Source organism: Furipterus horrens, unplaced genomic scaffold, assembly GCF_987537825.1.
Source record: "Furipterus horrens unplaced genomic scaffold, mFurHor1.1.pri manual_scaffold_7, whole genome shotgun sequence".
In the NCBI taxonomy this organism is placed as follows: Eukaryota; Metazoa; Chordata; class Mammalia; order Chiroptera; family Furipteridae; genus Furipterus; species Furipterus horrens.
The window spans coordinates 107,861,731-107,889,483 of NW_028327177.1; the positions used below are offsets into that span (position 1 = coordinate 107,861,731).

Here is a 27,753-nt window from a genome sequence, read left to right on the forward strand (position 1 = left end):
TCATCTTAGCTCAGTGCTAAGTGTTTGTTTATGGAATGAAGTGTCTTAGAACTTGATATTAAGGAAAATATTTTAATGCTGTGCATACCCAATGTCTTGGGAAGCTGTGTTGAGAAGCTGGAGCTGGTATATTAAGAATAGTATGTAAATTTCTAATCACTATGTTGTACACCTGGAACCAGTATAATATTGTATGTCAACTATTAATTAAAAAATAAAATTTAAAAAACCTAGTGGAAAAAAAGAACATGCAGATTATGACCTGTTGAATGAGGAAGCACAAGCCACCCATGTGGAGGTGGCAGGTAGCTCCCTCAGCATCTGAGCTCCCACTTTGGGGAAGTATAACCCACTCATGGGTCATTTTGATTGAAGGCGCAGTTTCAACACATCCACACAAAGGAAATAGTCACAAGATTTATTACTTACAGATCCCAGTTAGGGGGAGGCATTGAGCTGGGGGAATGGCAGTTCTTTGTCCCAGGTCATGAGCGAGCAGGAGACTGAGAGCAGACTAGCAAGTGCCTATTCCTTATAAGGTGGTGGGGGCAGAGGTCACTGACTTTTTGCAGGCTTTACTCTAAGCAGTGATTTTAAAGGTGCCCTGGAAAAATAAAGCGGGATCTTACAATGGACATCCTAAACTCAACGTCGAGACTCCGGGGCTGAGCAGGATTCTTATATTGTCAAATGCCTAGGCAGCAATTCAGAAAAACAAAGCTGTTTTCCTCAAAAGTTGTTTTTCTCATCAGAGAGGCAAAACCTGTATCTATACTTTTAATGTGGGCTCTTATCCAAAATATTTACCTTTACCAACAGATGTTGCAAATTAATTTTTAATACATTTTCTGATTCACTTATTTTCTTTAAGTTGCATTTAGCAGTTCTAATTCAGATATCGTAAGAGGGTAAAAGAAAACCTGTTTAGGCTTTCAGTAGTCGAGAGACAACACAAGATTGTAAGCAATAACAGAAGCAGTTAAGATAAATTTTAACCTGTCCAAGGCCACCTGCTGTGACATGTGGTCCTGGCCCTGCGAGCTCTGATGCTGCTGTCAGGGAAGGAAGCAGGACTTTGGTTCCTTTCCGTTGTCCCCACTGGGCCCAGTGCAGCCTGCGGCTGGTCACATGGGTCGTGGCCCTCCCTTCCCCACATGTACTATAGAGTTTTCTAATTGGAAACATTTTTATTATACAAAAAAAAAAAAAAAAAAGGATAAAGTTTTAAAATATTGGCACTCGCTTAAAAAGAATTAGAGTGGCTTACAGGTACAAACCATTAGTGTTACATACAAATATTCATCAAAAATTTATTAATAGAAACAGTTGTATTTAAATACAATGGATAAAAACGAAAAGATCAGAATACCGATGACACTGAAGACTCTCACTTGCACACTATATCTCTTCGCACAGAACTAGCACCATTAGTTCAGAAACCACAGATTTAATGACAATTGCTTCTAATATATAAAATACCCTATAAAGATCATTTAACTATCTAGTAACAAAGTTCTTCCAAAAACTTAATTTAAAAATCAATTAGAATTTACCTTTTGAAACTTGTGGAAATGATTTAAAAGCTGATCCAATTCTACAGCTTGTCAAAGGGAATGAGCCATAATTCATTTTATTGGAAGAAAGTGACTGAATTCAGCTTCTGGCTCCCTTCTAAATATCAACCAGGTACAATAAATTGAATATTACAAGGAATAAGAGCACATCTAAAACTGGTCTCAGAAAATATTTTCCTAGACTATAAAAATACTAAATGGAATACAAAAATTTCAGCATATACAGCAAATAGACTACAGCAGACAAATATTTAAACATCCTTAAGATTATCTTGTACCACAATCATCATGAACATCAAGTATTATTCTAACAATTTTTCTGTGATCCCTTCTGATTCAATATGTTTCCCCTTGTTTTGTTATAATGTCAGATGCAGACCAAATTCTGTGTTTCTGGAAGAAGTTACTGGAGGCACCATTGAGTAATTCTTGGTATCCAACTGGTTCTCAAAGTGCTCAGAGTGCAATTTTAGCAGAGCCTGTATTTTAGATCAGGGGTAGCAAACTACAGCCCAGGGGCCATCCCTGACCCATGGCCTGTTTTATGGGACCTGTGCACATTTTACATATTGTCTGTGGTTGCTTTCACATGATAAAAGCAGAACCGGATAGCTGTTGACAGCTATCCGGATATGTGGCCTTTTGGGGCACACAGTCTAACATATTTACTGCCTGGCCCTTTCCAGAAAAAGTTTGCCAAGCCCTATTTTACGTAACTCAATTTCGGGAAATTTTTCACTAAACAAGGACAAGGTAAGATGGTCCCAGATTAAGAAGGTTTGGGCTGAGGTTTACTGGTTCCATTTAACAGTACCATGGCAGATTAACAGAATACATATTTGGGTTGGCAACTTTGAGTATTAAAATATTCTGGCATTATAAGCAAAGTCTGGCTATGATAAAGTACCTTCCTTTTTCTGTGGACTGGCCATTGTGTATCAAGCAATTGGTGTACTTGAATTCAACAATGTACTCACTGTTCAACCCAAACCATCTGTGGGGCTCCCAAGCACAATTTCTAGCCTTTGAAAATCAATCATCTTGTACCCTTAGCAAAGGACAGAACTAGAAGCGTACCTTTCCCATCCCTCTGAGTTGGCACAGATTCTATAAGTGCTGGGTTGTGTACCTTTTAGAAACCTTCCCAGTGACATGCATCGTAATAATTAGTACTGCCACTACCCAGGGCCACAAACATGTCCCTTCTGACAAAGTGGACTAAGTTTTCGAGGGGGCACATGGGCTTGGGAGAACGTTTGTGGTGGTCCTGGCAAAATGAGGTATGGAAGGTGACATCAACACCATTGTAAAGGATCCGGACAGAGTGCTCCCTGGGCTTTTCTCTGTCTTGCCAGAGCTCAAAGATCAACCTGGCTGCAAACCTTGGAAACCTGGCTTCTGTCAGGCCCAAGGCACTGAGAACTGGTGACAGAGTGACATCGTGAGCAGAATACAGGGCAAAGATCTCTTCTTTCCTGCCCTCGGCGGCACGCTGCATGCGGCTGATGGTCTGATTCAGGATGGGGTGGGCGCCCAGGAGTGAATACCCCAGATACAGTTTCTTCTCCTGCCTGTCTCTCTCGTCCTCTATCTGATGCGTCTTGATCACCTTGAAGTGCTCCATGTCAATACAGCCATTTCTGGTGCAAGGGAAGCTGACGTTGTGGCAGAAGTGGCAGAGCATGGAGTCTATGGGGTTGGCAGCTCGGAGTTGCTTGGTGGGGATGTCCACAATCTTGGCCATGTCCCCATACGTCCTCTCTAGCTGGCTGTTCTTCAAGCGTAAGAGGTACTGCCGACGCTGCTCCTTTTCCAGATACTGGTTTCTCACTGGGCAATAGCAGTTTCCGGAGCAGAAGAGAGCACTGGGCTGGTGCCTGAAATAAATCTTCTTCCAGTCAAAATCTGGGAGAAAGCCATAAAGCAGGGCCAGCCCGCTTTGCAGCGTCCGGCTTTTCCCTGTAGTCTCTAAGTAAAGCTGGTCTGTGGCCCAGTCACTGGGCAGGAGTTTGTGTTTCTTTAGATAGATGTCCCTCAGCAGCTGGCCATTCTGCAAGTGCTGCACGACTCCTGAAATAGAGCGACAAACTTCCCTGACCACCAGTTCTGCCAAAGGCACAGCAAGGGGAAGCTGAGTGAGTCCGTGCCCAGCTCTGGAGTGTCTTAGATCAGAGTAAGAGAATGTAATCAAGCCTGTTGCCCACTGTGCAGAAGCTACAAGAATGGGTTCAAGTCAACTTAACTAGGGAGCACCTCAAGGTTATTCATAAATGGATGAGCAAAATGGGTCATGTCTTCAGGACCTCAGCCTTTCTGGGGAGCACAATGACCATTCTGCCCTAGGTTCTCCCTCTTGACCAGCCCCTGACCTGGGGGAGGCCCTGTGACTGGTGGGACTGAGGGTAGGAATCACTCTGCGGGTGGGTGCTCAGGCTGTAACTGTCAAGGGCCTAAGGAGAGCTTTGTCCCTTTGCCCAGGGACATGACATTCCTGAGTGTGCAGGGAGCTCAGGTAACAGATGAACAGACAAAGCTGCTTGCTGGCTGCTCAGTCATCTCAGTGCTGGGAAGTTTCCTCTCTCCCCCCATGCTCCCAACTTTCCCAGCCAAAGGCTCTCTGCTAGGCTTCTAGGTACAGTCTGCCTAATCCTGCCGGGGCTTCACCAGCTCACCCATAAGGACCCTCTCTCTGCATAAATATAGAATGATCTCCCAGACACCCAGATAGAACATATGAAAAAAACAAACACACCAATAACCCAAAGTGCAGAACACTATGTTTTTATGCTCCTTTTAAATAAAAATGGGGGAAAAATAAGAATGTGTATTTGCAGTTGTCTGTGTTTTGCATAAAAAACTTGGAAGGATGCATAGGAAAGTAATCCCAATGGTTAGAGATGACTAACCATTGGGAACGATGGGGGCACAGAAATGGGCTGGATGGAACATGGACAGGACCAAGAATTTCAAGTTTACCTTTTAGTTGCCTTAGTGCTGAACCACAGCACAGTAATAAATTGTCTTGAAAAAAATAAGAAAGCCTTATCTTCAAGCAAGAGAAGGCAATGCAAGATAAAAGCAAGCTCACCTTCTAGCCAGTGGGATGCAATTTCAGTAACAGATATGAATTCTCTGAGAATGGAAGCCAGATGAAGACTCTATGACCAGTAATATCATTTATTCACATGCCCAAATGTTTGAATGGCTCTACCACAAAGATGAGACAACCTAAGGCTGAAGTGCATGACACTGAGGGCCCCGTTGACCCAGGTAGGGGAACTGCTCAGAGAAAAACCACAAAGGATATCGTATTCTGAATGAAGAGTATTGGCTGAGAGCACAATTCCCTCAGAGACCTAGGCTGGGACAAGCCTTAGCATTTCCAAACTGATTTGTAAAATGAGGCAAACTATGAATGATGAACACTGGAAATCTGTCTCTGGCCCTAGTTCACCTCTAGGCCTATCTTATATTCTTAAGGTACATTTATTAAAGTTGAAGTGCTTCCTGTAGGCCAGAGCTTTCTCCTTTAAGCCTCACAAAAACCCAGTAAAGAAAGCATATTATTCTCCCCATTTTCCTCATTTTCCACATGAGGAAACTGAGGCTCTGAGCCATTCTTGACTGAGAAGTAGCAGAACTTGAGCCCTGTTCTGGTTCCCACCTTGTGCTCTTAGTCCCTTCTCACAGCAACTTCTTCCTGCGTTTCCACACAGAAATACTAAGTTCCAGCCATATAGGACTTCTTACAGTCTTCAACCACAGGGTGCACATTCCTGGCTTTGTTCCTGCCCTTCACCTTCCTCTGCCCAGAGAAATCCTCATCCAGCACCTGGCTCCAATACCGCCTTCTCTGTGGCGTCTTCCTTCTTCCTCCCCCTGGTTCAATGAACAAGTCCTTCCTGTTCCCATATGCCGCTGGACCTCTGGGACATTAGCTGCATTCACTGAGCCCAGCATATGCTAGCTCTGTGCTAGGCACTTTCCACATGTTATCGAATTTAACTCATCACCAGCTCTGTTGGGAAGACATGAGCTCCATTTTACAGGTCTGTCTACTCCAAAGTCTACGTTTGTTCTCTAAGACCTCGCAGCCTGCAGCAGTACAGTTAGTGATCTCCATGCACGCTGACCCACTACAGCTGAGGGATCCATTGGCACAGGCAGGGGATAATCCTGCTTACCCGCCTGCCCTCCCCTCCCCTGCTCTCAACAGCTGCCAAAGCATCTTGAACAGAGTAGGCAATCTGTTCTCATGTAGTTACTGTGGGGTGCCAAAAGTGTGCCAGTTAAAAATGATTGTTATAACAGCTCTGCTTTTATTATAAAATGAAATTGCAAATAGAAGATAAAATTGGCCATTAAAAGAGAATAAGGGAACGGGAGCAAACAGTACTCCAAAAATAATTTCTAGAGTAATACTAATTTAGAATATGATGATCATAATAAATCAATTGAGAAGAAAGGTCAGAATGAGTGTGTCTAAGTGTATGAGGGCCACCCCCACACACACATACACAGACCCCACTCACCCCAGGGAACAGCCCCTGTGTCCAGAGGCTGGGCCCCACTCTCAATGCATAGTCACCCTGACCTCTTCCAGCTAATGGACACTGACCCTCAAGGACCCCATCAGATTCTCTCCCTCAAGAATCTGGACTTGCCAGTGCATTTCTGGGTGTGGCTGGGGCTGTCACTCTGTTACAGACATACAGCAAAACCACAGAGGCAGACGGGCAGCTTTTTTATTCCTGGTTCCAGTCTCAGGAGGCATGGTCATATTCTTGCCCTTAGAGTCTGTGAGTCACCCTGAATCCTTACAATAAATGTCCTTTTATTTTTTTGCTTGAGTTGGTTTCTATTACTTGCAACCAGAGTCTAAGCAATGGTTCTCAGCAAGCATGGTTTTACCCTCGGGGAGGGTGTGGAGGTTGGGCTGTCACAATAATAAGGGAAATAATGTTCCTGATACCCAGTGGGTGGTGGCCAGGGGGCTGGACAGTCTTCACAAGAAACTGTTCTCTGTTCCATATAACTTCTGAATGTACCGTAAGACGTGCCCACACATGGAAAAATTCTGTTTAAACAGCTTAGAATCTGTTTTTTTAAATCTATAAACACAAAGTTATTTTTGCAAAACAGTAACATCCAGTGAATTGTCCAGAAATATGATATTGAAGGACATCTGTAGTGTGTTTTGATCAGAACTTGTTAAAAAAAAAAAAAAAAGCAGCATGCCCTGACACTTGGTATTAAAGTCACCAATACAACATCCTTCAATCAGTCTGTATTGATAGCTGTCAGTCAGCAATCTGCATTTACATGTAAGCAACTGATTACATCATTCCATTTTCTACTGTAGGTGTGCTCAAGCATTTATATTGAGGTATGCAGAATTCTATAATAAATTAGTTTCCTTGTTTCCCTCTTTTATATTATAGTTAGGGTATGTGATATATTTTTAAGTTATATATGTAAAAAGATTATATTATATTTGAACTCACTTCAGGATAGTCAAGGGAGTGCCTTACCTTGTTAATAAAAGGGGTGCTGGATCTGGTAGGATGAGAACTGTTTTAAACTAATGTAGAATTTGTGCATGTGGAACTAATTATCAAAAGCTTTTGACAAACTCTTTATTCAACGCTGGCCCTCCAGAGCCTTTACCTTGCCCCTCTCTGTCACTCACTGTCCTTCTCCCCAATAATAATGGCTTTCAGAACACGGTGAAACCCAACAGGGCCTACTACAGAACAGAGCCCATGCTTCCATCAAAGCTGAGGTCCTATGATGCTGGTGGAACAAGGAGACGCAGCATGGCTGATAGGTCCTCCCGATTCTTCCAAAGAGGCTGGTGAACCAAGCACAGGTCATCTGAGGTCCCAGAATGAAGAAGTTAGAAATGGGAGCCTCTTGGGGGACTGCCAATTCCTTCTCTTCCCAACAAAGGTGACCCCACAATTAACTCACCAACCTACCCTGACAGTGAACTGCCTGCAGAGTGGTACAAATAGGGCTGCAGAGAAAAAGGTGGCCTTCTGTGAGGGGCTCACTTGACCAAACAAACTCCTTGCTCAGTGGGGACCTGCCATGTGTTTCTCCCTGAGATCTGGTGCATTGAAATTTACCGGATGTTTTGCTTGAAGTAGCGAAGAACATGGGATTAGTTGTATAATTTGTGGTCCATCCATAGTGGAATAATTTGTGACCATCAGAAATAGTGTTGTTGATGAACAGGAAAAGACGATCACACTATACTAAGTGAAAAAGTGGCTCACACAGCAGTGTTTAGTGACATACCACTGTGTGTGTGCATATGCATGAACACAGAAAGAAAGATAACTAATTTCTTTGGTGAGATTACAGGGGCTATTTTTCTTCATTTCACTTTCTTAATTTCTCTTCTATAAACATGTTACTTTTGTAATAACAGAAAAGTTTTCTTTTTAATTTTTAGAAATCAGATGTTCAATTAGCTATGTTGGTGGACTCAGAGCTGCTTGAGGTGACAGTCCCTACTTACCCCATGAGCCCGCTGCACCTTGCCTGGGAGTATTTGCTACAAATGTGTGCCAAATGGAAAAGGGGGAGAATACATAGGTGAATGGCTGTCACACATACCTGTCTGTGTGAGTTCTCCCATCTCACATAGCGGGTGATTGGGGAAAAGAGGCAGGGAGTGTAAGGGGCTTTCGAAAGAGGCTCCGGATCCTTTTGACATGTGACTAACGAAAGCTTCCAGTTTAGGGTGATACGGTTTCCTAAAGAGACAACACAGAGATTTAGCGGTCAGTGTGCTCCACAGCTCCACTATGTATTTTGCACATGCAATATCTGATTTCATGTGGAGTGGTTAACAAATAGCAAAAAACAAACAAACAAATAAACAAACAAACCCAGTATGTTTATGAGATCTGACATTTTTTTTCCTGCCATAGAGTACATGTAGTAAAACAAGATTTATCTTTCCAGTCACTAATATACAATTTCCCTGAATAATAAAATGATCCACATATACATATTTTCTCTGAATAATGAAATGACCTATGACAATATACACACTTTCTCTGAATGAAATGACTTATGAATATTTACACCTTTTCTTTGAATAATGAAATGGTCTATGTATGTATGTACATTTTCCAGCAGAACAGAAGTGGACAAATAGAATAGTTCCCAACTAAACCAAATCAGCATGCAAAAAGCAAAGGTAAATTAAATGGCAGGCTCCTGTTGTCTGAAAGCCCAATTAACATTGGCAATGCTTTAAAAATGGCTTCCAAATAGGTTTAATATTATTCAAAAACATAAAGCTAAAAAAAACCCATCTTTTTTAAAGAGTTTTTTATTTATTTTTAGAGGGGAAGGGAGGGAGAGAAATATCAATGTGTGGTTGCCTCTCACACACCTGCAACTGGGAACCTGGCCCATAACCCAGGCATGTGCCCTGACTGGGAATCAAACCGGCCATCTTTCGGTTCATAGGCCAGCACTCAATCCACTGAGCCACACCAGGTAGGGCAAAAAAAAATCCATCTTAAAAAAAAAAAAGGTTTTGAAATTAGAGAACGCTAATCCCATAGTGCAGTATAGTTTGATAAATTACCCTGGACTGCTTGCAGGGCATGTGTCTCTGCATACAACCAGAGGGTGTGCCATTTTTCCTGAAACACAAATATTTGCAAAATGGGAAATGAAATTTCCAACTGATAATGAGGCTGCCAATATGAATGCACATAAACAAAGGCTATGTGTCAACAGGAGTCAAATGTTCTGCTCCCGGCCACTATTTCATCTTAGTGACTTTTGAGGACCTAGGAAAGTTTTGTGGCCAGTTTTAAAAACAAAATTTCACTACTGTATGTGTTTGCTGAGATGTCTCAGGTTCTCAGGGAAATCTGACTGCTTAATGATGTGTTTTTTTCTAACTGTATTCATGAAAACCTGTTTTTGGTAGGGCAAGATGAAGATTCATTGAAGCAAAACTTCACTTATGAAAGAAAACAAATGGCTGGATCTTTTTAACAGGAGGAGAACCAAGTAACCCAAGTCCCCGGGCCTGTCCTGGATCTAAATGACCAGTTCCTGCCTACCTAGGCCACACCTCCATCCTGGGAGCTGAGAGGGTACCTAGCACATGGTAGATACCCCAGAGGGGAATGTGAATGAATTCACCTGGAAAGTGACCCTCCTTAGATGCTTCATGAAAAGTCCAGGCTTGCCATAATCCAAAGCAATGAATGTGGCAAGTTCCACATGCCTATTAAAATGTTCAGATGTTCAGATTTTGATGGAAACATTCAAAATAAAGACCATTGTGGGTCAGACTGCTAATTGTGACGAAGCTTCTCTGACCAAAGTTCAGTGAGTCTCCTCTGAACCCTCTTCCCAACGAAGCCTCGGCTTTTGGACTTACATCTGTCTTTGCATCGCCCAGTTTTAGCAAGAATCTGCCTAAACTGGTCTAGCCAGCCAGAATCTCCCATTCTTGATATCGATCAAATTTCTCATTCCCAGGTGGTATCTGCCTTTAGCAAGAATCCTGTCAGGCTGATTTAGCCTGAATTATTCGCCACTGCCCCTGATGTCACCTCCTAGGAATTTTCTGCTAACTAACCCCCATCTTACTCCTTGGCTATAAATCCTCACTTGTCCATGTTGTATTTGGAATTGAACCCAGTTCTATATAGAGGTCTCTTGTCCCCTACTGCATTAGTTCCTGACTAGAATCTGTTTTCACTGCTTTAACTACTGTCTGGCTCTGGCTTTTCTTTTAGTTGTATGCCCAAATCTATTCTCCTCTTCTTGAGAACTTGGTTAGATCCAATTTCTGAAGTCCTAGTGGTTAGGGAGAGCCACGTGACTCAGTGTTGGCCAGCAGAATGGAACTGTTAGTGTAGGTAGTTCGATGTTAATAAAGGAAGGGAGCAAAGGGAATCCGGTGTTATTAAATCTAATAAACTTGGAGCTGAATCCGACATTAAGTCTGGTTATTTCACCAGCAGGTTACAGCTTTACAGATTCCCAACGGAACCACCCGTTCATTCCCTGCAGATTACCAGGAAAGGAAGAGGACAATAAAGGGGAAATTCCTCTGCTGGGCGCACGTCTAGTAGAGGCCAAAATGGTGAAGGGGAGGTGCTTCCACTATGAGGCATGTGCAGTAGGAGCTAAGGGCAACATAAAGGCCTGTCTGTCTGGGCTGGGAAAAGGATCTGATTGGATAAGGGACACAGAACCATGGAAGGTATAGGAAATGGACTGGTTTAGGAAGAAGGACCTAGCACCAGCCTGTGGAAACTTGGTAAGTTGACCGGTTAGTTTGAAGAAGTGCCTGGTCCTTCCCAAGCCGGATATAATATAATCCCAACTTAATGAAGAAGCTCACTCTCTCGCTTGGTAACATGTGCTCACCCTGTTCATTAGCGCGTTCTTTTTCCAAGCAGCCACGCAGGTCTAGCAGCTGTGCGGACTCCAAGTGTGGGCCTGGGCACAGCCAGCCGGAGTGCAGCCAGGAACACAGACTAAGCCAGCTGGATGGTGACAAGGACTGGACTGGACTGGGCCAATGGCACAGAACTTTTGGACCTTGGCCTTTGTACTGGGCTTGATGAAGACAAGGTTGGACTTTTTCCATGATGGGACGGACAGAGATGGGACACTGGGAACCCAAGAGCAGTCTTTTGATTTTGCTTCTACAATGAATTTTACCACAGAACCTCAACTTCCCATGCGGTGGGTCTCCCGAAATGCTTTCCTTGCAACTCTGTGAAAGAGCCCTGTTTCCTCTGAGAACAGAAGGATGTATGCTACTTCTGGTTTCAGGCTTTCAGATCATGGGTGTGTCCCCTCACACTTTCTTCCTTCCCTGTGGCCACTATTCAAGCAGCAACCCAGCTTTAGTCATGTAGACATGGCTAGGGTGTGGTGGCAACAACACGTGGAAGGAACCCAGAGCCCTGAATGACCAGGAGAAGCCTAGTCCTACAACCTGGAACATTGGACTCGGGTCTTCACACAAAGAAGAGAGATTTCTTTGTTATTCAAGGCAAAGCATTCTTGGGTCTCCTTTCCCTAACACCGAAATGATTGTAGCTGTGACAATGAATTTTTCTCCAGGAAAAATTCATGTTATTGTAGCCTCATTGAAAATCTGCTTTCATATTGAAAATTCAAAGAATCAATAGTGCTACTATTTTAAGCCTTCAAACCACTTACTTCAAAGTTCTTACTTACATTTTTATATGCATTGTTCATACCTACATATGCTGCAAAGCTTGAGACAGAACCCTAAGGCTAATCCACATACCACAAACAGCTTTATTTTGCTCCAGCAATAAAGTGAGCAATTGCTGACTTTTGCACAGGACATTAAGACTGGAGAAGCAGTGTAAGACCAGTGACACTGTTATCAGAAAACAACTCAAAAAAATTTACATGGCTGGGAACTTGAAGGAGTTCATACCACAGATTTTTAGAGTTTGTGCTAAATAAAGAATTTATTATTTTATATTACTAATAAAATGAAATTCTAAAAAGATAAACTCAGTATGCTTTTCTCAGTTTTTAGCTTTCTGGACCTTTTTGCTTTATTTGATGTGATTGACTGCCTTCTCCCAGCTTCCTGAAACTCTCCTTCCGTAGTTCTCATAACATTGCCCTCCTGCCTTCCTCCTTGTTTGCAAGTTCACCATCTCCTCCTGGGATCCTCCTTTCTCTGTGTGCTATTACAGGCTGGTGTTTCCCAGAACTCTGTTTTTGGCCCTCTCCTCACTCCATAGGCTGTCTGTGATTCCACTTAAGCACATAGCTTCAGCTGCAATCTACGTGGTGAACTCTCAAATCAACCTCTTTCTCCCAGCAAGATAAAGCTCCTGGGTCCCATAACTACATGGCCTATAGTAACTTCTAGAATTATCACTTGGATGTTTGATAACAGTTCAAACTTAGTGCTGAGAACTCTCCTTGTAACTTCCCTCCCATAGTTCCCTTCTTCTGTGTATTCTGCGGAGGGGTACCGCCCTGTCAGAAGCTGGGGCACCATCCCATCTCTATCTCTTACCCCCACCGTCACCAAGTCCTACTGGTCTGACCTTGTAACTCTGAGATTCACCCCCACTCTCCAACCCTGCCACCACTCCCTGCGTTCCAGTCTCCATCATTTATTCACTCAACAAATATTTACTCGTGCTTCTTTCATGTGCCAGGCATTGTCCTAGGCACTTGGGATATAGCAGCACTGAACAAAAACAAAATCCCTGCCCTTGGGAGCTTACATTCTAGCCTGAGGAAACAGACAACTACAATGAACAGTATAAGTGTGTGTGTGAGTGTGTGTGTGAGAAGGTAAAAGATGCTAGAAATGTTAATGGCTTTATCAGAAAGAAGAGCAGGCTAAGAGGGCCCTGGGAGACTTGGGTGAAAGGAGAAATGCATTGTAATTTTAACTGAAATGCTCCAGTTAGTCTTATAGAGATGACATTGGAGCAAAGACATGAAGGAGGTGAGTGAACTGGCCACCGTAAAGCTACCTAGGGCATGACCATCTGGAGAGAGGGCACAGTCAGTGCAAAAGCCCCAAGGTGGCAGCATGCCTTCGCAGGGAAAGAAGAGGCAGGAACAGTGTGGCTGAGGGCAAGGAGGGCAGCAGGTGAGGCCTGGCGGGTAAGGGGAAGAAAAGCGCAGGAGGCCTCGGAGGTCAGTTTAAGGTCGTGGGCTCTGACTGTGTGAAGTCTTTTTCTGGATCACTATCCCCATAATACTATAAAAACCACTACCAGCAGCTTCCACTCTGTCCTCCACATCACGGTGGCCAGAGGTCTTTCTAATCTCATCCCTTCACCCCCAACTCCCTTGCCGCCTTCATGCTTAGAGTCCATGCTCCTTGGCTAGACATTCGAAGCATCAGGTGATCTTGTCCCTACCCACCTCTCCACTCCATGCTCAAGCCTGTGGGTTGACCTGTCCACCTCCCCACACATTTGCACAGGTAGGTCTCATTGCCCCAGGTATTGTTTCTCAGCAGCTGCTACCTGACTTATTCCTGCCCACCTGTTAGGTCCCTTTCTCTTGGTGACCTCCCTGATCTACCATCCCACCTCTCCTCCCTGCCCCAAGCTGAGTCAGGTTGCCCCTCTTCTGGCTCATGCCACCAAATGTAACAAAACTACTTCTGATTTTTTTTTTTTACTTCTTTCTTGGATACTGCTGCTTCTGCTACCACCTGTACTGGCTACCATTTATTAGGGGCTTACCATGTGCCAGGCACCAGATCAGTCTCTCCAGAGGTGACTGCGCCCTCTGAGAGCAGGAATAGTCTTTCTTCTATAAATTCCCCTCAATCCTCCAGTCCAGCCACATATTCCTACTATTTCATTTTTACTCATACATGCCCAGCTCTTCCAGCCTCAGGACCTTTGCACTTGCTGTTCCCTCCATCTGGAACACTCTTCTCCCAGATCCTCACAGGACCAGCTCCTTCACTTCATTTAGGAGCCTGCTCACAGCCATTTCTGGTACATGAGCCAGGTACATGTGATAGTACTTGGCACACGACATGCATTTAAAAATAAAATTTATTGACTAAATTCTGATTTATTAATATTCTTTTCTTCTTTGGATATAGACAAAAGTATCAAATTCATATTCATGAATGTAAACTAATGGCATTTACTAAACATAGCACATCAATGGCTAAATAACCTTACTAATGGCTAACCAGAGTCCTTGGAGGGTAAAAAGAGCACCTTTGTCATGAGGCACATGGCGTTCTCGAAGACACAGCTTCCACCCCAAATACACTGGGAGCCATGCAATGTGTCATTGTGAACGGAAACACTGGGCAACTGACTTGTACAGACTTCCAGCTCCTCTTATTCTACTCACTGCACAGACCAGACATTCTCTTTCACTAGACTAGAGTAACAGGCACACTCCAGGACTCACTGGAGGTCACAGAAGTTAATAATTTGTGAAGCTGAACTAGCACCTGGGAAGGGAGCAGGCACTGCTGGTGACCCCGATCCCATAGTCCCAGGGATTCAGAGGCCCAAAGTGTATTCAAATCGCTGGGTGTCCTGCCTGCTCTTGTAAATGACAGATCAACACTTACTGTTTTTAAAAATGGAATTAATTAAATGACATTAATTAATTAAACATGCATACCCCACCCACTTTCTACTAAGAATTTGAAGTAGATCCTAAGAATACAGAATGTTTGATAAAATAAAATGAGGCCACAAGAACAAGGTCAGGGAAAATGAGGGCAGAGGCAGCTAGGGCAGCTGATCCCTAGGAACTATGCCTCTCAAATGGGAGCTCCAGAAACGGCCCCATCAGAGGGCCTGCCATCGCTCTGACAGAATGAGGGGTCCTGGGACCTGTCCTGGCTTCATGACCATGACCACTCAGGGGAGAAAAGAGGCTGAGCCCCCGAAAACCTCTGTGGTAAATGAAACGTCACCCCCTTACCAAGCTCTTGGTATGGACCAGGCCTAGTGCTTTACTCCCTCATCGTAGTCAGATTTCAAAAGGATGTAGGAAGGAAAGTATCACTATCCCCACATTCCAGAACAGCGCACTGAGGCTCAGAGAGGTGAACTGATCTTCCCTATATCTAACAGGCTACGATGGCCTCAGAGGATTCCATGCCAAGACTTAAATCTGACAGGGACACATGGCAGAAACACATGACAGATAGGCAATTATGACTTGTGATTTTCATTTAGGTCCTCAATTCATTCTGCAATCAACCCCATCCAACAACTATTATATTTCAGGCTTGTGCTGGGCATGGGTGGCATAGGAAGGGGTAAGACCCTGGAGAAGCTGGTAGTGTGGGGAGGGCAGAGGCAACCGTGCTGGGAGGGCAAGCTGAAAGGTACCATGGTGCATGGGTCCTTCTTCTAGGGATAGCCAGGGAGGCCCCCAGATGCTCTGCATACCCAAGGACATTCTAACAACAGCTGACTGGTCTGAGAGCAGATCCCTGGTCTGAGCTGAGCCTCTCAAATTCTCACTTCTGAGAATTTGAAGCCCAGATTGAGAAAGAGGACCAGAAGCTGTAAATAGCCAGAAATGAAGCATGGTCCTGCCCACGAAGTCTTTGAGGCTGTCCTGGGTCCAGTCGGCTCAGAGGCCCACTAGCCTACCTGTGCCTGGGCTCTTCAAAGGGTGGATATCCAGCCAGCATGCAAAGGTGGAACTGTGCCAATTGCTAACACATAGAAAGTCTGCTGTGCCTGATGGAACAAAGCCACTTCCCTAAGCTGCCCTCCCTGTACCCCACCCTGCTACCCTGGATGCTCCAGCCCAGCCCCATGATCCAGAAACTAAAGGGTTAATACCCAGCACAGCAAGTGACCTCCACCCTTGCCCTAGTCCTCAGACCACTTAAGGTCTGATCGCTAAATATTTTGTTCTGAGACCCTTCCTGTAGGCCCTGCTCTCCAGTTGGAAGTGAGGCCGTAGCTGAGCTTCATATGAAGAGAGAACACATCCTCATACCCAGGGAGAGATTTGCTAGAGGAGCCAGCATCTCTGGGGGCCTTGAGGGAGTTGTGGGAGTGGGCCAAGCACGCATGGGGACAAGCAAGCCAAATGGCAGTGCCCAGGCCTGAAGGGGTGAGGGGGGCTAGCAGGAAGTGGGTATGGCAGGGCAGAGGGTCCAGCGGGAAGGCTGGCACAGAAGGCTAGAGACTGGAAGAAGAAAGCCAGGGTCTGCATAGCACTCTGACATGGGCTGGTCTCTGCCAGAATGTTTTCCAACCCAGGGAACACCAGGGCATGCCCCACCCCCCCTGCACTTGTTCAACATAGAAAAGAAAACACAAATACCCAGATTGCAAGCATCGCGACCTCTAGCAGGAAATGAAAAACATTTGAAAGCCTGCAGTTACATAGTATTTCATGATGTTTTTACCAAAGATGGTTCACTTAATCTTCTCCAGAATATTGGATAATGAGAAGGCTTGAGATTCAAAGAGCTAACCTGAAACTCCTCGTTACCACTGCAGCCCACTTTGAAAGAACAGCCCTGGCTACTGTGAGGCAGTCCATGGCTCCACCAGGCTGGCCCTGTCCAGGGAAGGCTGGTACCCAGAAGCATTCCATCCAAATAATGTCTTCTCCTCTGAGCACTTACCTCCATCTCCTCTCTGCATTCAGCAAATTCCACTTGGGATGTTATGTGTCCCCAGACACGTTTGTGGAGGCCTGGCCCATCATTTTATTTCTAACTGTGCCTCCAGTTTTAGAGCCATGCCATTTTCATACACATCATTTCCACTATTTTCAATTATTTTTCATCCTGAGGGCTTTCAGCCAAGAGTAGGCTTCTCTACTCCTGTAGATATTTGAAGTAATATCTTTCATTTCTATGGCTTTGCAAATAAAGGAGGGTGTGCATTCCCCTCTGTAATCTCACTTACTCCTCAGCGCCCCCCCTCCATGGTCAGCATTGTCTCCCCCATTTCAGATAGAAGGCTGAGGCTCAGGAGATGAAGGGACTTGCCTGCTGCCCTGAATGGAACAGCTGAGCCAGGGTCTAAGGACTCCTAACCCAGTGCTCACTGCACCACGTCCCAGCCATTTCTCAAACGGAAAACAGCAGGGTGGGAGAGTGGGCCTCAGGCTGGCCAGGGCTCTCTCTGTCGTGTGGCCTCACACAGGTGGCCTCACCTCTCTGGGCCTCTGTCTTCTCAACTGTGTGACGTCATTAACATGCAGGACTGTTCTGAAGATCAGACTTCTGGAAAACAGTGCTCACTCCCTGACAGGCCCTGCCCCATCCTGTCATTCTCCTGTCAGCATTTTGATTGGGACAGAAAGAACAGATTTCTAGAAGAGAACTTTTAGAAAAAGTGCAATTCACCTGTTAGCCACTAGAGTGCAGTCAATTTCTGGTCGCTTCGTTTTAGGAATGACGTACAGTGGATATCTGTCCCCATGTCGAATGAACACATGTACTGAGACCAGCTTAAAATGATGCGGCGCATGACCTGTGAGAGACAGACAGAGAGACAGGCAGACACACTGTTTTGTTATCACTCAGGAAGTGTCAGCCCATTTCACTTTTCACTTCACAGAAGTGAGGAGGGGTAACTGTGGTGGAAGGGTGCTGTGCTGCGGTGGGGGTGGGGTGCCTCTGAACAGACTCACAGGGAGGGCAGAGGAACACGAGGGGGTTGGTCATGTCTCCGATCCCCAGAAGTCACCCGGAGACTCTGGGAGTGTGGCTGGGGATAGAGGCCAGTGGAATGTGGGCAAGAATATTCCTGTGGCCTCATTCACACCCACAGACTAGGGGGAGGCCTACAAAAGCACTGGCCATGCGACTTCTGCTTTAAATCTCTCATGAACAAGACAGGGTGCAAAGAGATGCAACATCATTCACTGATTCACTCTCAAAAAAGCAAAATTCAATGTAGAAACTATATTTTCCCATACCTTTGCTGCAAGACACCAGGAAGATGTCCTAAGTCCCCCAGAGAGCCTACTTGGAAAAGCTGGGGCTGATGCTCTATAGAGGTGAGGTAGCTAAGACAGGGGACCTCATTCAGGGGTACAGCCTTGTGGCAGGACAGGTGCCCAGGCCTGCGAGCTCCTCACCACCAGGCTGTGCTGCTTGAAGAAGACCCAGTCCCCAGAGGGGTGTCTCCCCAGCTGCCAAGCTCGGCAATGCAGGCGGGCCTACCTTCCATGCTGCGTTCAGCCACGCTGGGAATGTTGCAATACAAGAGAGCCTCGTACACCGGGTCCGTCCTAGGTGGCTCTGTCACGGGGTCGGGCATGATTCTCTTTCGGCTCTTGCTACTCGCTCCATTCTTATTAGCTGCCGACACCGGGATCAGATGGACTGCAAGGAAAGCCAGGCAGGTCACGGTACACGGAGTCACAGGGGGCACTGGGCCAACCCGAGGGGCACAGGCAGTGCGGGATTTGCACCCTGAGTAACTATTCTTTCCCTCAGCATAGACTTTACTGTAGCAAGAAGTCAGCTACCCTCCGGGAACTGCTCCTTGAGCCCCCATAGTGCCTTGCCTCTTTCTTGATGCCACAATCCTCTCCTCACTGACAACGATGCAACACCAGAGGGCTGCCCCACAGAGAGTGGCCTCACTCATGCTCACCGTAGTGGGGGAAGGACTCACCTGCTCACTTCATTCAAATGGATTACCTCCTTCCTAACACCCTTTGAATTCAAGTAAATACTAAGGAAGAAAACCATCCCCTTCAGAGTACCTGCGGAGAGCTAGACACAGGTGTGTGACAGTTCTCTTTTAGTACCATCTGCTGGGCACTTTGTGGCCCCCAGAGTCAATCACCGGCATCCACCCATTAATCCTCATGAAACCACTTCAGAAGAAGAGAGCCACAGACCCAGGGGGAGGCTGAGGCAGCTGCCCAAGGTGTACGTGGTGGACGGAACCCCATTTTAAGCTCACTCTTCTACCTCTAGGCCAGGTGCCCCTCCATAGTCTTCTGCATGTCATTCAGAGGCTCTGCAGTCTGTCATGTTTGCCCATCTAGCACCCCGCTTCTCCCACCCACCCCAGGTGGTTCTGGTTGAACTGTCAATCACATGTACCTGGCCCCTGGGAGTGGACATGTGATTGGAGTCAATGAGGATAGTGACGGGGCCACTGGACTCCTTTTCCTTGAGAGAAGTGCTGTACAGACACTGGAAAAGGGTCTCCTTTTTTTCTAATACTCATCTCTAAGGGTGGAAACTTGGGGTTGCCTCAGCCATCTGTCCCTTTGTGGCAAACCTTTGTCTGCAGTAGAAGATAATGATGCTGAGCAGAGACAAGCCAGACCAATGAATCAGGAGTTAATCAGAGAGAGAGACAGAAAGCAGACCTGAGGACATCCATCCTCTGTGCCCCTGGTCCAGATGTGGCTGAAGCCAAACCTTTCTTAAATGTAAGTTGAGAAAGTCCTCTTTTTGCTTATGCTAATTTAAGTTGGGTTTCAGTTACTTTCAACCAAATGCACCCTGATTAATACACTTTATTGATTATTTATAAGCAGACGTAAGTCCATCCTCTGGGTCGTGGCCCCCAATCTTTCCATGTATGGGGAACTTCTGTGCAGCATCACAGACTTTCTGGAACTCCCTACACAGTAATCATTGTATTTTTAGCATCCACCAACTGAGGAAATACACAGAAATAAGTATGCCCATCAATCATCTACCTTCTAGAAAGTTTATTAATCACCATAATATATTATAGATGCACACATTTGAACAATAGCTAAAACACAGCCCAATCACCAGTCTAAATCTATTTATATTCCCTCATTTCTTCTACAAATTCTTCTAAATATTTAAAGCTTCCCTTTGGCAACCAAATGTTATCAACAAAAGTAAAAGACAAGTGGTCCATTGAGAGGAAAGTATTTACAACATATAACAGACAAATGATTGCTATCCAACGTGCATATAAGCTCCTAGCACTGAAGAATCAGTAAAGGATATGAACAGGCTAATTATAGGAAAATAAATACCAAGGTCAATACATATATGAGAAGATCTTCAACATTATTTATAATTAAAGAAATACAAAATAAAACAACAATAAAATATGACCCTCCCCACCAGACTAGAAAATCATGTATTGATAATAACATTGGTACTGGCAAGTGTATGAAACCTGCACTCCTGTGTACTGAGGGTGAGCGGCAACTGGAACGACCTTTTGGAAGGAGTGTTCGGCTGTAGCCACCAAAATATTCTATGTGCTTTATTCCTGGTCCCATTATCCTACATCTCAGAATCTGTTGCACAAAGCTATGAATTCCCATCACAAAGATGTATGGCTGAAGAGATTCCCTGCAGTGCTGTTTATAATAAAAAAAGGGAAATGACCTAAATATCTCTCATCAGAAGAACAGAAAGTTACATGGACAATGTGGAATATTCTGCCACAATGAAAAAGAATGGAAAAGGATCAAAGATAAATGAAGCAGATAAACCAAGTCACGTGGTATTTACACAATCTTCTTTGTGTAGAGAAAAAATGGACTATAAATGTATGAGTGCACAGGCATTTACTATGCAAAGGCACAGAAAAATGTCTCCAAGGACAACCATCACAGCACAGCAGTGGATTCCTCTGGGGAAGGGGGGAAATGAGGTGTGAAGTATCTCACTGGTTTTTCTATAGTGTCTATATTGTTGTGTATATCCACACATATACATGTGTATATATATTTATAGTAAGCATATGTTACGTGTGTTTTATACACATAGAAATATATGTTATCTCTATAATGTCTACATATACTTGTGTTAAGAAAACAATCACAGAGCTATGGAGTTGGCCATTCATTCACCAACTCAAAATTAGCCCTTTGCTTCATCCTAGAGCCATTTTCCTCCCGGCAGCTGGAAGAAGCCAAAATTGCCAACACACAGCTCAGGTGTGTTCATGTACTACAGGGGGATTTGGTCCAGAGCAAGGAAAAGAAGAAAAGTGGATGTCCTAAGGCAGTGCCTTAATGACTCAGCTCTTTTAGCTGTGTGGCACCCCTCGGTCCTTCACTCTCCTCTCTCATGACATGGTAGCAGAGTCTGGCCCCTGGGCCACGCCCGTGGGCACATTCCCTTTGAGTCTGGGCCAGGGAGAAGTAAAGCTAAGGAGACATGACAAAATATGAGTGACACAGGGCAGAGGAGCATGGGTTCCTGGGTTTGCTGGTTTATTTGTAAGCACACAGGGTGAGACTCTTGGGGTTACCACTTGGGAACTGCTATAGACTGAATGTGTCCCCCCAAATTCACATGTTAAGATTCTAACCCCAAATATGATGGTATCTGGAAATGGGGCCCTTAGGAAGTGCTTAGGCCATGAGGGTGGCACGCTCATGAACCGGATTAGTGCCCTTATATAAGAGACCTTAGAGAGCTCTTTCACCGTGTGAGGTTACAAAAAAGGTGCCTTCTCACCAGACACTGAATCTGCTGGTGCTTTGATCTTGAACTTCTCAGACTCTAGAGCTGAGAGAAATAAATTTCTAATGTTTATAAGCCAGACAGTTTATAGTATTTTATTAAGCAGCTCAACAGACTAAGACAGGAACTGTGGTAGTTGGGTGCAAATGACCTCCCCATGACCCAAGGAAGCAGTGATTTGAAAACCATAGATAACAATTGGGTGATACTCAGAGAATCCATCTAGAAAGATTTTATCTGCTGCTTCCTCTGACACCTGGACCTGTCAGCCTTGCCCACCAGCAGCAGAGATTACCCCGTGCTGTTTGTGCCTTCCTGAGTCACCAGGACAGTTCATCCATGTGGGGCCCTTTGAGGGCTCTTCCGGATATTAGACATTCAGGGGAGGTTCTGATACATAGAAGCCATGGGGTCACACATTTCTCTAGCTCCATCTGTCTGTCCTCCCCTGTCTCCCAACTCAGTTCTCATTGTCCTGAACTGCTCAGAGCCACTCCTGCTCCCACAGGATGTTTCTCACCCATGCTTGCAACTCTACCCTCACCCCACCTCTGTTCTCCAAATCTGGCCAACTCCATGACTGATCCCAGTGGTCACCTCCTCCAGGAAGCCCACTCCAAATGCCCAAGTAGTTTTGACATCCCTCTTCTATGAGCCCACCCAGTTCTTGCTGCCATCCCGGCTCACACCACAGTACATGTAAGCAGGAATGTTCAGCTTGTAAGATGCCACCCCAAACATCCAGAGGGCCAGGGCTATGGTTCTTCCATGTTTATAATCCCCTGCCAACCAGCACAAGGCAGGCCCTTCACATACGCTCGTTGAACTGATGCTCGGAGCCAGGCACTGTGCTCCATGCTTTTGGTGAAATACTTGAATCCTCACATGAGAGCACTGAGGGAGAGGGGTTACTTGCGCAGCCTGGGGGTGGGGATTATCAAGTAGTTTCCTCGAGGAGACACCCAAGCTGGGCCTGTAAGGCAGAAATGAAGCTGCTGCACGGGGAAGAGGAGAGGAGGTCTGTGCACCATGGGCGAACACAGCAGAGAGAGGCAGCAAGCTGGCTCATGATGCCCTTGGAGGCCAGGCCCAGCTGGCCCCACCAGGGCTGAGGGGCAGGGAGCCCTAGGAGAGGCTGGCTGCAAAGGAGCCCAAAGGAGCAGAGCCCGAGCCGAGGGCTGCCCGAGCACTGGCTACTGTGAGACCTGCTGTGTCAGCTCTGCCGGGCTGGGGCTCCAGGACACTGCTTCTCCTAGCCGGCCTTGCCCAGGTCCCCAAGCTCCTCCAGCTGCCCTTTGGGACACCGAGGAACTCTGCTGCACCCAAGCAGATATCAGCAGCCCAGATGCCATCAGGCTAGCAAACCGGACGGTGGGGACATCAGAAGAGACTATAGACAGGCAAATCAATGACTAATGAGTATAGGTGTAAAAAAACCCATGAATCTAGATGAGGCCCTGGGGCCACTGAACCACTGTGACCACCATGAATAACAGAATAGAAAGCATCTTTATTGAAAATTAACTTGGGATGTATGGGCATCAATTTCTCCATGGTGTGACTTCCAAGCAGAAGAGAAGGTTTCCGTGAGCCACCTGTATGCATGAGTCTCTCATTTACAGCTGTTTTACCTGCTCATCTCACCTACAGTCACTTTCATCCCATCAACATACCTATGACCTTCTTGTATAAAGGTGCCAATGGAGTCTCAATGTCAAAGAAATGGCAGAGAGTGTTGCCTCGAGAGCAGTGCCTTGGGTTCCCTCACTTGTAAAAGCAACTAGTACACCTAGAATCATGAATAGAACAATCAGGCACTGCTCCCCACAGGCCCCCTCCCATCTCTACCCACCCCCAGTGCACAAGGATAAATCCTTGTGTATCATAGCAAACACTCCTGCTGCTTCTGAGTAGCACACAGACTGGCCCACACTGCTTTGTCCAGCTTCAGGCCTCTTTGTAGGAAGAGTAACCATCAACTAGGTAATGAACCTCAGACAGACGCAGGTCAAAGGATGGGCCTGGGGTCCTGCAGCCTGTAAGCCCAGGCCAGCTAACCTCCCGGGCCTGGTATTTATTTATGCATCTTTCATCCATCCATCCAAACTTATTGAGCATCTTCTGGGGACTCTTTAGAGAATCTCTGCCCTCCTGGGGCTTACAATTTAATTGGGAGGGTGGTAAGATATTAAATAAGAAAAAAGGGTAGCAGGTTTCATATGGCCCTTGCAGGGGAAATGGCATTCTTGGTCATGGTGCCTCTGCACACCCTGGTTGCTGGTTTGGGGGCACAGGTGCAGGGATGGGGCAGGAAAGACTAGGATATAAAGGAGATAAGGGGAAGTCAGCCCGAGAGAATAGTCAGTTAACAGCCTTGGGCAAAATCTGACCTATCAACAAGTTTTGGCTCTGGGTCCAGCACTAAGAATGTGTCTGGAAGATTTCACTTAATGATTCGTTTCTTTGAATTTTTGTTTATTCTATTGCTGGTCACCATGGAATAGAGAAAAGGAGAGAAAGGACCCAGAGTCAGGATCAGATCATAACTTATCAGCACAGGCCCCTAGCCCACAAGGCCCTGTCTGGCCTTGGGACTCACGCCACCTTAGTTACTTCCCCAAACTCAATGATCCACAGGGCCAGGAGGTAATGTTAAAACTAGGCGTCTGCAGCCAGCTCATTAGTTGGGAGTCAGTTAGACTTACACAATGACAGGCCAAGCGCCTTTCCTCCAGGGCACCAAGCCAATGCCCATGGTCTCTAGCTCATCTGCCCGTGTTGGGGTCTGGCCCAGGGCAGAGGACAGAAATCTAGCAGCACACCAGGCCTTCTCCCACCAGCTCTTGCCTTAAGAACCTGCTGTATGCCAGCCCTTTACAGGTGCCTTAAAATTGACTTTGAGCCCTTGCTGGGTGGCTCAGCTGGTTGAAGCATTGTCCCGTGCCCCAAAAGGCTGTGGGTTCAATTCCCGGTCAGGGCACATACCTAGGTAGTGAGTTCAATCCTAGGTTAGGGTATGTATGGGAGGTAACCAATGGATGTTTCTCTCTCACATTGATATTCCTCTCTTTCTCTCTCTCTCTCTCTCTCTCTCTCTCTCTCTCTCTCTCTCTCTCTCTCTCAAATCAATAAACATATCCTCAAGTGAGGATTTTTAAAAAACTAACTTTGATTATAGTACTTCGGGGGTCCCACCCCTGGGTCAGGTGGTGGCTCTTCCCCCATGCCAATCGCATGGTATGGTGGGGTCTCATGCTGCTCCAGGGATGACTACTTGACACTACCCAACTGTGCCAATAAAGGCCCCTTCCAGGAAAGAGAGGCTTCCCATGTGAAAGAGTCAGTTTTACGGGGAGTTAGGTGGCCTCCAACCCCTGCCGCCTGCTGTACCTGCTGGTGTGTTGTTCAGTCAGTCAGCTCTCTGTCTGATTACACAGACACCCTGGCAGAGTAAGATTAGGTGTTAGGGATCCACAGGTATCTAGGGGAGGCAAGCATAAGGGGGAAAGTGTTGGTTCATTTCTGTCCCCATTGCTTTGGGTTTAGCTGCCCCATAAGTCACACCACTGACTGGACCAGCAAAGACCCTCATGGGACCAAAGTGTGGCCTCACCATCTGCTTTTGACCTTCCTAGCTCCAGGGCTTACCTCACCCTCAGTGGGACCTCAGTCCTGGGCAGGTCACCTCCCTAGGGGTCTGTGGTCACCTCTTCCCTTGGGACTCCTCTTTTCCAGTGCTTTTAAAGTCAGTCCTCGGTCACCCCTGCTGCCACAGCTGTCCATGGTTCTGAATGCAGAGAGGTAGTGTGGGCTGGGGGTGGCGGTGGGGGAGCTCACAGTCACAAAGACCTGCGTTCAAGTGCTGCTCTGTTACTTCCTAGCTGCGTGACCTGGGGCAAGTATTCTTGTCTCGCTATGTATCATTTCCTCCCTCTGTACAATAAGCCCCAATGCCATCACCTGATTTCTCTGATTTCTTCCTCCCAGTAATCCAGGAGGATCCTGCATGCTTTCTCCTTCACTGGCCTGCCAAGAAATAATGATTTGTTCTAACAGGCAATTCCCACAATTCCCTCAGTGCTCCTCAATCTACTAACTTGTCTCAAAAGCCCAATCTGCCTCGACCATGCACTGAATAGAAAAATGCCTGTGCGTAACTCTCCAATATAAACCAGAACCACAACACCAGAGCCCACAGTTTTGTTATCTGCCTTCTGCCATCTGTCTCTGAAGGCAGGGGTAGAAATCATGTTTACAGGTAAAATGTGAAAAATCAAGCCCACATCTGTACACCCTGAGAGACGTGATTTTACACAGACAAGATTGACCAGATGAATCCACAGTTCCCTTTTTGATCCACCCACTTTAGGCCACAACACAACACCAGCCTTTCTTGTTATCCTCATTCTTAAACATTCTTCCCTCTTCATTCTTGTGGCCTCATGGTGAACCACTGTTAGGTAAGAATCTGGTAAGTGCTTTTGGCGCCAGTGACGAGCCTTGGTCCCAGAGAGCCAGCAAACCACAACAGGGGTGACTTGCGGGGCTGGGGGCTCAGCTCCTGCCCTAGGCTGTTCCCAATCTCTTATTGCCTCCCTGCCCGACCCCTCCCTCTGACACCCGCCACTGAGACCTATGTCCACAGGACTGCCAGAGTGCAGGGGCAGAGGTCCCACTGTGGCCTGAGCCTGGCCCACATGCAGCCCCCAGGAGGCCAGGAAGCCTCGCATTCCTATGGGGCCACTGACAACTGGCCTGGACCTCATGGGGGCCCTCAGGTTAGAAGATCACCAAGCACCAAGGGCTCCAACCATGGCAGAAACTAGACATCACAGACACTCCAGGACAGACCTCCAAAAAGAACTGTGAAAAGAATTTCAATAACCATCTCAGGGCCTAGATCCCCTCCACCTCACCTTTGAGAATCTCATAAAAGCTACTGCTTCTCACCCTTGAAAAAGTACTGCATATGCAAGCTTTTGAATTTGATTTCTGGGGGTTCACGGGACCCTTGAAACCACATGAGACAATACAGACATTTCTGGACTCAGGCTAAGGACCCAATGTACCTGGAAAAAGGTGTCCGATTTTAATACCCTCAAGAAGAGATTTTTCATTTTTCAAAATGAAAAGAGATCTATACAATTCATATAAACATGTTTATCCTAAAATAGCCATTCAATACCCCTGTATAAAAAGAAGTGAAAATCACCCCTAATCTTACCACCCAGAGAAATCCACAGTAAACATTTTAGTGTATATGTTGGCTGGATTTCCTGCCAGATGTTAAACCTGTGCTTCTGTCCTTCCTCTGGTGAGAATGGTGATAAGTCATTATGGTCCAAGGATATTGTCTCCCCTGCTAAAGAGAAACAAATAAGTTTCTTGTGTCTCAAAGGTCTGCACCCCACTGAAGCCACCAAACAAAATGCCCAGGAAGCCTGGCCAGGTGTGTGCCTTCTGTGAAAAGGATCAAAAGGAAGAGGTGGCCAGGTGTGTGGGAGATCTTGGGAAGGCCACTTCGGTGAAAGAGACAATGAGGCTGAGGGAGGGGCCTGCACCTGCTGGTATCAGATGTTGTGATGACCAGATGTCCTGCTCTCTGGTTGCTACCTGGGGCTGCAGAGAGACAGAGCTCTGGCCATAGGGGTCCAGCCCCTCAGATGACATAGGAAAACAAGCAAGGGAGGCAGGGAAGGTGACAGGTGATGCTGGAGCCTGAAGCAGGTACATCTGAGGATGGGCTGGACCTAGAGGGTATTATGCTCTGTGAAATAAGTCAGTCAGAGAAAGGCAATTACACATGATTCCAATTACCTGTGCAATCTAAAGAACAAAATAAATTAACTAAATTAAAACAGATTCAGAGTAACAGAGAGAGAAATGAGTGAAGGAGGTGAAGGGCCCTGACTCGTGTGGCTCAGCTGGTTGGGCACTGTCCCATGGAGCCAAAGGTCACTAGTTCATTTCCTGGTCAGGGCACATGCCTGTGTTGTGGGTTCAGTCCCCAGATGGGGTGCATACAAGAGGCAACCAATTGATGTTTCTCTCCCTCTCTTTCTCCCTCCCTTCCCCTCTCTCTAAAAATAAATACATAAAATCTTTTAAAAATAAAGAGGTGAAGAGACTAAGAAACACAAATTGGTTTCTACAAAATAGTCATGGGGAAGTAAGTAAAGCATAGAAAATACAGTTAATAATATTGTGATAACTATGTATGGGGCC

The 27,753-nt window shown here is 46.0% G+C and overlaps 1 protein-coding gene across 1 annotated transcript in view; it reads right to left on the bottom strand.

Moving 5' to 3' along the window:
• Window positions 1-404: 404 nt before the first annotated feature.
• PXYLP1 (2-phosphoxylose phosphatase 1) overlaps window positions 405-27,753 on the bottom strand; it is a 71,934-nt gene continuing 44,585 nt past the window's right edge. The window contains exons 3-6 of the mRNA XM_090284253.1: window positions 18,268-18,429; window positions 17,446-17,572; window positions 8,196-8,335; window positions 405-3,644 (exon numbers count right to left, since the gene is read on the bottom strand). Of these exons, the coding sequence (XP_090140379.1) occupies window positions 2,707-3,644; window positions 8,196-8,335; window positions 17,446-17,572; window positions 18,268-18,429 (1,367 nt within the window). The 3' untranslated portion in view covers window positions 405-2,706. The remainder of the gene's footprint in view (window positions 3,645-8,195; window positions 8,336-17,445; window positions 17,573-18,267; window positions 18,430-27,753) is intronic.